The sequence below is a fragment of the Gekko japonicus genome, unplaced genomic scaffold (assembly GCF_001447785.1).
Source record: "Gekko japonicus isolate JY-2015 unplaced genomic scaffold, Gekko_japonicus_V1.1 scaffold70, whole genome shotgun sequence".
NCBI classification, from domain to species: domain Eukaryota; kingdom Metazoa; phylum Chordata; class Lepidosauria; order Squamata; family Gekkonidae; genus Gekko; species Gekko japonicus.
In genome coordinates, this window is record NW_015167529.1 from 2,172,599 (window position 1) to 2,182,022 (window position 9,424).

General features: G+C 42.6%; 1 protein-coding gene across 1 annotated transcript in view; it reads left to right on the forward strand.

Moving 5' to 3' along the window:
• RTCA (RNA 3'-terminal phosphate cyclase) overlaps positions 1–9,424 on the forward strand; it is a 21,332-nt gene that overhangs the window by 7,231 nt on the left and 4,677 nt on the right. Inside the window, exons 4-7 of the mRNA XM_015413337.1 lie at positions 2,078–2,201; positions 2,989–3,047; positions 4,718–4,859; positions 7,681–7,805. Of these exons, the coding sequence (XP_015268823.1) occupies positions 2,078–2,201; positions 2,989–3,047; positions 4,718–4,859; positions 7,681–7,805 (450 nt within the window). The remainder of the gene's footprint in view (positions 1–2,077; positions 2,202–2,988; positions 3,048–4,717; positions 4,860–7,680; positions 7,806–9,424) is intronic.

The window sequence follows — 9,424 nt, forward strand, 5'->3', positions numbered from 1 at the left end:
AGAGCAAAAAAAAAAAAACACTTTAAAGGCTCATAAAACAGGAGGCAATTAAAAACCTAAAGCAGTTCCTAAAATGGGAAATCATTAATAGAGCACCCAGAAACAATCAAAGACAACTTGACTCAAAAATAATATAATTAAAGAAGCCATCAAAGGTCTTCCAGAATAAAGGATTTCGCCAACTTCAGGAAGGCCAGGTGTTGAACTTTCTGAGGCTGGAAATTCCGTAAGCTGGGGCCCATCACTGAAAATGCCTTGCTCTATGTACTCCCAGAGGAATCACAGTGTAGATAACACAACAGCAAAAACAACCACTGTGAAATACAGCGCTATTACAATAAAGGCAAAAGTCCAAGGAAAATTTATAAGTAGAATTAATCAAAATCTGCACAGTGTCCAAAGCACAAATGAGACGGGGCTTCTGGTTAACTCCCACATATTGGCGATCCGATCCCTTCTTCAGTAAGGGAAACTGGCAGAGCATTCAACAAATACTTGACCTTGACTTGATCGTTGGATGCTCTGCCAGTTTCCCTTACTGAAGAAGGGATCGGATCGCCAATATGTGGGAGTTAACCAGAAGCCCCGTCTCATTTGTGCTTTGGACACTGTGCAGATTTTGATTAATTCTACTTATAAATTTCTCTTGGACTCTCCCCTTGTTAGGGTTTTCTGTACGTCACTTTGATACTGGATGGGAATAACTATATTTTTGTATTGAATATCTTATATGGAAAATTGGAAATAATTATTACATTATAATAACACTTTGAATATATATATAATCACTTTTTACTTTTGCCTTTATTGTAATAGCGCTGTATTTCGTAGTGGTTGTTTCTGCTATTGTGTTGCTCCATATACTGGCATATCTAACCTCCCTTGTCAGGGGCACATAGCCAAGGGAACAAGATGATGATTGAAACTGGTGGACTGCCTCATATACCTGGAGGTTGTCCTTGAAGTATTCTGGTCCCCGAGCCATTTAGTCAGTGCCGGTACTCTGAATTGATGCTATTGATGCAGCTGACAGAGCACAGGAGCAATATGGCAGTAGGGATGGATGTGGACTGGAAAAATGTGGTTCATGTTAGTTCATGGCCAAACCATGAACTGAACCGGTTCATGGTTCGTGGCCCTGCAAACCCCGTTGAAAGGGACTACAGTCCCTTTAAATGGGGTTTGCTGAAAGCCTGAAAAACAGCTGAGGGACTGCAGAAGAAACCCTGAAGAACAGTTGAGCGATGGGGAGGTGCTTCCCACTGCTTAGCTGTTTCCCTTTCTTGTGCAGTCCAGTTAAAGGGACTGCATAAGAAACTCAGAAAAATAGCTGAGCGATGCAAAGGTGCTCCCTGCCACTCAGCTGTTTCCCTTTCTTGTGCAGTCCCATTAAAGGGACTGCACAAGAAAGCCCGAAAAACAGTTGAGCAGTGGGGAGGTGCTTCCCACCGCTCAGCTGTTTTTGCCGGGAACAGAAAGCAGGGGGTTAAAGGGACTCAGATCCCCTTTAAATCCCTGCTTTCTGCTTTATCCATGAATTGCCAGAAATCTCCATGAACGGCTTTAAAAGTTCATGGAAGTTTGTGATGGTAGACTGATCACAAACTTTGGTTTGTGAATCACGAACAGAGCAAAATTCATGATGGATTTTGCTTTGTGGTTTGGTTTGTGCCCATCCCTATATGGGAAGTTCCAGTCAGAATCCTTCGGCTAGTTTCTAGATCATCTGAAGACAGCCTCATGCAGAACATGTTGCAGTAATCTAATCTAATTAATCAGATAATCTGGCTTTATAGAGATTGAGAGATGGACTTCCCTTTTAACAATAAGTGATAGGTTTGGTTTATTAAATGACATTTTAAATTTCCTTTAGTATCCCCAAAAGATTGCTGTGTTGAGGTTTTGGTCATGTGCAAAGTTACGTAATCAGTTAAGTAAAATGCAATGATTAGCTCTTTTATCCGTCGTCAGTGTGAGTATAAACATGATCCTATTAATAATCTTATATGACTTTTGCACATGTGATCAAGCTGCATAATAAATAAAGCATTTTGTCTATTTCACATTCCCACTTTAGGAGCGTTTGTTTGCTAATGCAAGTGGCAATGCCTTGTGTGCTGTTTGCAGAATCTCCTTCAGAGCTTCGTTTGAAAGGTGGTACGAATGCAGAAATGGCCCCCCAGATCGACTATACAGTGATGGTAAGGGAAGGCTCGCTTGCCTGAAGTTGGCCTTTTCGATCTCACAGGTCAAGTTAACATGTTTCTACTGTTGCCTTGCAATGAAGTTTAGTCTTCACGTGAATTTGAAAGAGACCACTATGAAATGATTCCATGAACAGAGGCTGTAGGAACAGGATCTATTGCAAGTCAGCCCTCAACAGTTACTCACACGGTTTTGCTAGTTCAGCTGCCTGTAGGTATTGAAGCTAGTCATTTGTAGCGCATGGCCTAAAAGGAGGGGGACGGGGACGGGAACTCTGTTCTGGATTTCAATATTTTCCCTTCCTGCTCACTTGGAAGTAATTCTTACTTGCTACAAATGACCAGGTAAGTGGTAGCCTGGTATAGAGTTCCTGAAACCATACAGTTGTATATTAAATGCTTTTAACCTGATGACATGAGCGCATTTTGCTTCAGTGTTGGGGCCTTCTGTGCATCATACATTTATGTTGTTGTTCTTGTTCAAAGATAATGTGCTTCTAATTTGTGATGTTTGAATACTGAAATATATCTGAATTTAAAGAGTAGTGTTTACTACTACTAGGATGGAGAGAGAGGCCAGAGAAAAATGGCCGCACCTAAAAAGGGGAGTAAGCTTACTTTGGTTTTGTGACCCACCCCCCTCCAGTTAAGAAGTGGTTTTATTAGGCCATTTGATATGATTATCTTCCCAGTAAGATGTCTTCCTCCATTTTCTAGCACATTACCAAAGGAAAAGATCTTTTACTCACATCTGTGTTTTCTGACCAATCAATTTACTCTCCAGGTCTTCAAGCCAATAGTTGAGAAGTTCAGTTTGACATTGGATTGTGAGATCAAAAGGAGGTAAGTTGTGGTGTTGTGTGGCCTCAGGCCGTGAGTGTTCACTCTAGATGACAAATTAGGATTGTGGTAAGGTAAAGGTAAAGGTTCCCTTGCTCGAAAGCCAGTCGAATCCGACTCTAGGGTTGCGGTGCTCATCTCCGTTTCAAAGCCGAAGAGCCAGCGCTGTCCGAAGACGTTTCCGTGGTCATGTGGCCGGCATGACTAAACACCAAGGCGCACGGAACGCTGTTACCTTCCCACCGAAGTGGTCCCTATTTATCTACTTGCAATTTCTTGCTTTCGAACTGCTAGGTTGGCAGGAGCTGGAACTAGAGACAGGAGCTCACCCTGTCTTGCGGCACCCGGGTCTTGAACCACTGAACTACTGACCTTCCACAGCCTGCAGTTCAGCGTCTTAACCACATGAGCCACCGCAGCTCCCAGGATTGTGGTAGTGCAGTCCAAAACAGCCTGGTGCTATTCCGAACCCACTGAGAAGGGTGTGACACTGTTTACAGTGCAGTCCAAAACAGGCGGGTGCTATTCCAAACCCACTGAGAAGGGTGTGACACTGTTTAGGATTGCCCTTTGGGTTTTATTTCCCAGTTGTTTTTAAGCATTTACAGTTCCAAGGCAAAGGACAAAACCAGTATTTTGGAGATAATCCTTGATTCTGTGCCAGCAAGCTAGAATGGCCTAGCTTTGGGAAGAAAACCTAATGGTACCTATAATGAAGGAAGTGATAGTTTCTCTAATTTAACTTTAAATACTTCTGTTTCCTAGATCAAGAAGAAGCTCTTTCCTTATTAGACTTAGTCAGGTTACTTTATTCCGGTGTTGGGGATACATGTGTTAGCAGTGGCAGAAGAAGCTCTTCCTAAATAGCGGGTGCTGGTCCTTCCCCAGATCAAATGCCAATACCAGGTGTAGATTGGTTGTGTTGGAAGTGTTGCTTTAAAATGGCTTCATTGCAAATGCCCTTGTGTGACCCGGATCACAACAAATTTTACTCATTTGCTTGATGATATGCATCAAATTGTCCCTCCAACTTTTGGAAACATTTCCTTGTCTGTTCACATGGGAAAGTTTCTTAGTTGAGACAGGGGACCAGGAAAAGTATGTTTTGATAAGTCTGATTTCGATTGCTGTGGCAGAGAAATCATTCATAAATATTGACAGCAACACATGTACTGTTAGAAGGGTTCTGACAATGCTGATATCAATTGAAGGGCATCTTGTGTTGGTTATGAAGTGCAAGTAGCCTTTTCTAGCTCAGATTTCTTATCTGTGTCTTACGAGGCAAAAGCCACCTACACATCTCACGTTTATCATAGAATGTTAGTAAAACAACACCAAGGCTAGAAAGCAAAATATTTAGGGCATTTTACATGGAAGATTTAAATTTGCCTTTGACTTTCTTGTGTCATTTATATTAATGTCTGATTGCTGAGTGCCTGCGAATAGTCTATGCTAGCTCAGACCATTTACTTTAGCGGTCAGCTGGTGGCTGGTCTATTCCATTTCTGCCTGCAAAAACAGGAAGGAGGGTGGATGATAGAGTGCTCTTCCATACCAATGATAATAATCCCTCCACATCGAAAGCTAACATGTAAGAGAAAATGGCTCTAGGATGTCATGATTTGATCTGCGTCACTGACAGTGTAGTGCGGTTCAATTATTGTGCTTAACAGGGGTTATTACCCGAAGGGAGGTGGCGAAGTGATTGTCCGAATGCCGCCCGTTAGACAGCTAAGTCCAGTCAATTTAACGGACCGTGGCACCGTGACCAAGATACATGGACGAGCCTTTGTGGCTGGAGCCTTGCCAATTAAAGTAAGTGTTTCTCATAGTCTTGGGAGGGGGCGCATGTGTTAAGATATAGACATTGTAAATCAGTGTTACAGCATTTTATTCTTATTAACTGTATAGCCAGTCTCTTAAAAAATACTAGGTTGCAATCCCATGTACATTTAGTTACCCCATTAAACTAACTGAGAATCTTCTCAGTCAACATGATATTGTACTGGGCTGTAAGTTATATGGTCAAGGAGGGTCAATTGTCCCAGTTGTGCCAAAATGAGAATGATACCTGTCCTCAATAACTGGATGGCAATAAGGTATAAACACAGAAGCAACATGTCCAAGGCTTATGTGAGTCAGGGCTCAGCCCCTGATACCTGCCTGGAGTGCCATAGCTCCAGATTTATAATATCTAAAGAAAATTGGGCTGCATTCACGCATGGTTGGATATTGTACTGTCACTGAGCTATAGCAGTCATTGATGCCTGGATGGTTTTGTTCACGCATGTCAAGGCTGATCCACCTTGGTGAGAGAGATTTGTTCCCTTGTCTCCAACCTGAGACCCTGGAGCAAGCCTCCCTGTGATAATGTAGCCAGGTTTAACCTGGGTTTTGTCCAGTAGACTCACAACAACACACCATAAAGCAGAATAATAAGAAATTAAAAAGATTTAAAAAGCAGTATCGTTTCAGTGGTAGGTGCAAATACACAGAAAATAATAAAACTAGCTCCCTGAATAGTGCTTACTGGATAAAGTCTTAGTGGCGTAAATCTTCCTAGAACTCTAGCAAATTCAGTCTAAGGCAGGGGTGGCCAAACGTGCTTAACGTAAGAGCCACATAGAATAAATGTCAGATGTTTGAGAGCTGCATAACATGAACAACTATTACAGCCATGTTTTTAATTGAAAAATATGCAAATTTGCTTTTTACTAGTTCAGCATTTTGAGACTCGAGTGCCGCATGACGGAGTGAGCTCCTGTCTGTAGTTCCAGCTCCTGCCAACCTAGCAGTTCGAAAGAAAGAAATTGCAAGTAGATAAATAGGTACCACTTTGGTGGGAAGGTAACAGCGTTCCGTGCGCCTTGGTGTTTAGTCATGCTGGCCACATGACCACAGAAATGTCTTCGGACAGCGCTGGCTCTTTGGCTTGGAAACGGAGAAGAGCACTGCAACCCTAGAGTCGGATTCGACTGGCTTTCGAGCAAGGGAAACCTTTACCTTTACTTTTTTAACATGACATAAGACTGCCAAAAATAAAAACAAAAGCTGTAGAAATAGATATTGATTGATATTTATTTGTCCAATTATATTTGTCGGCTTCGACTGGCTTTCGAGCAAGGGAACCTTTACCTTTACTTTTTAAACATGAAATAAGACTACCAAAAATAAAAACAAAAGGGGTAGAAATAGATATTGATTATGATATTTATTTCTCCAATTATATTTGTGGGCTGGGGGGGAGGCTTTGAGAACACATTTAAAGTTAAAATTGCTTTCTTTCTCTGCTCCCCCCTGCCTCAAGTCTACCCAGTAAGGAAAACACTGGCTGGGGAAGGGAAGACCGATCCGGGAGGCATGCCTCCCCTTCACTTCCCCAGCTGCCCTGCCGGGAGCCATGCAATATGTGTGAAAGAGCCACATGTGGCTCCCAAGCCAGTTTGGCCACCCCTGGTCTAAGACAAGCAGCAAAACTCCATGCAGATGTAGCAAAAGGCAAAGCAGGTAACGGATGGGGGAAGGGAACTAGAATGGAATAGGAATACGGCCAAATAGCATGGAGTACATTTTATAGAAATACAGACCATAAACCTCTTGACCCTATCTAACCAATCACTGAGCTGTTTTTGAGGAATCTTCTGGAAGAAGAGCAAGTTTCTGTCTCTCCCCTCTTCACCTAGCTGAAACTGGTGAACTAATTAGCAGGACTGAGAAATGACCTTGATGAACTAACCATCCATGGCGGGACCAGGACACACACACACCCAATGCATTAAGTGGAACTTTCCTCAGAAGATGGCTTCTGTCTTGAAAGCACAGGAAAATGCAGATGTGAATGTTGGCCTCTGTGCAATGGTAGTAAAGTATCCAACAATGTGTGGCTGTAGCCCTGCTGTCATGCAGTGACTTGGGTGCTAGGAAATCCCTTTGCATCAGCCAGGAAATCACTTAGCGGCCTTAGGAAAGTCACTGTTTTCTCAGCTTCAGAGTATGGAGTTAACAAGACCAGCTTCCCTTACAGGGTTGTTGTATGGATTATGGAGCTGAAGTGCTCCAAGCACTGTAATGCCCAGCAGAAGTGTGAAGGATTACTGAACTATTAACAGAGTGGCAGTAAACACGTTGCAAGTGCATTTCCTTTGTTAATGGCCACAGCACATTCTCCCCTACCTCCTGGAATAAGCTGCAAACCTTCCATGGAAGCTGGAAAGCATCTCTCTACAGGTTAAGACCTGGAAAAGCGAGTCTAGTGCTTCTGTTTCAGACAGTACATTTAGCCATGTCCACAGACAGCCCTGGTGAGCAGCTGTTTGTCCTTTCAGGACAAACATGCAGGTACCTGCATCTATACTGGTAAATTTCCCAATCCATCGCATTTCTATCAGCTTATACTAGCTGGAAGGTGGGTGACAGTGTTTGGAATTAGATGAGGTTTACAGATGGCTTTGAAAGGCAGCCTTACATTGGGCGCACTACAGTAGTCCAGTCTAAAAGTGATCCAGGCATGAGTAACAGTGGCCAGCTCTTTGTTCTGAAAAATGGCCCTCTGTGCCAAATCTTTCTTATATGATGAATAGCTCTTGCCTCAAGAACTCTGTGTAACCACTGGATCATTTCTGCTTGCCGCTGTTAGTTAGCAAAAGACATGTCATCAGCAGCAGTGAGGTGCATCAGAAAGGAAATCCGGGATCTCTATGTCAACATCCAGGCTGTTCAAGAACCTGAGAAAGAGGCCTTTGGAAGTGGAAGTGGAATAATGTGAGTAGATTAACATTGCCTGCAGTTCCGCTCACTGGACTAGCCAGTCATCAGCCAAGTTAAGCCTTGGCTTCAAAGCGGGTTTATTCTAACTAAGATACCTGAAGTTAAGATGAATTACTTGGATTTAAACCACTGTAACTAGTTTGGTCATGCACCAAGCTGTTCTGAATAAAAGAGGACGAATGTGTGGTCTGTTTTGGAACTTATGTAAATCAAAAAAACTAAGCTATGTCTGAGCAACTGAAAAACAAAGAAGCATATTGCTTATTGATTTCATCTCCAGAATTCTCTTTTAATCCATGCAATCCCTAGCAAAAAGGGGGATAGCTATAGTATAAAAGCAAAGGAGACCAACTTTTTTTGTACAGAGATAAAAAGATACACACATTACAAGGCTTCTATAGTTTCATCTTCTGAACGCAGTACTTCAGAAACCACTCCAAACAGTCTCCAAATTTTGTGTTGGCATATCGCATGGTGCGGTGGGCTGTGATAGGGAGATTCTGTGTGCAGATAAAAATTACCATTGTGTGGCTTTTTGGAAGACAAGTTTCCCATCTGTATGTGTTCTTAGTTACTTATTCAGAAATTAAATGTTTTCTTCTTCAATATAAGCTGGTTATTCATGACTCTCTAGGTTTACACTTCCAAATGAAGAATTGTCAAAAGAATGTACTGTTTTTTTTCCCTCTGCAATGAAATCCTGTTTGAAACAGCACCTCTTTTTGGTGGCTCAGAGGTTAAGATGCTGAGCTGCAGACCGGAAGGTCTGTAGTTCAGCAGTTCGAGACCCGAGTGCCACGTGACGGAGTGAGCTCCAGTCTCTGGCCTCAGCTCCTGCCAACCTAGCAGTTTGAAAGCAAGAAATTGCAAGTCGATAAATAGGTACCGCTTCAGTGGGAAGGTAACAGCGTTCTGCGTGCCTTGGCGTTTAGTCATGCCGGCCACGTGATTATGGAAACTTCTTCGGACAGTGGTGGCTGTTCGGCTTGGAAATGGAGATGAGCCCTGCCCCCTAGAGTCGGATTCGACTGGCTTTCGAGCAAGGGAAACCTTTACTATTTATGTAGTATCCACTAATCAATATGAATTCAAATGAGAACTAGTTATTATATGTATTTACATATTTATATCCCACCCAGCTTTCTGTTCAAAAAGAACACCCAAGACTGATAACAAATATAAAATGATGTGACTAAATACAAACCGATATTGAAACAATTACTAATAAAACAGAATGAGGTTGCAGCTCCTGTTAAAGGCCTGGGCAGCCAGGGGGCAGGGCTGACCAAGGGGAAAACCTAAGCTCCTGATGGAATGTTCTTCCCCAGGAGAGAGAACAGCATGATGTTTCTTTCTGTGGAAATATTTCATGTTTTGATACAACCTCAGTGGCTTAAGGATGCTAAGTTCTCCTGCTTGCCTTTTTAACTGCTCAGCTGTTCTTAACATTCGATTCTTATCTGAGCATATTTAGTTCTCATCAGGCCATTTTTAAAGGTCATCCCCCCCCCCCTCATTGTGTGGCTTTCATTAGCCACAAAGGGGCTGGACCGTTTACAATTAGATGTTCTTTTAACTCAACGGCTTGTTGGTGCATGAGGGTGATCCCCCCC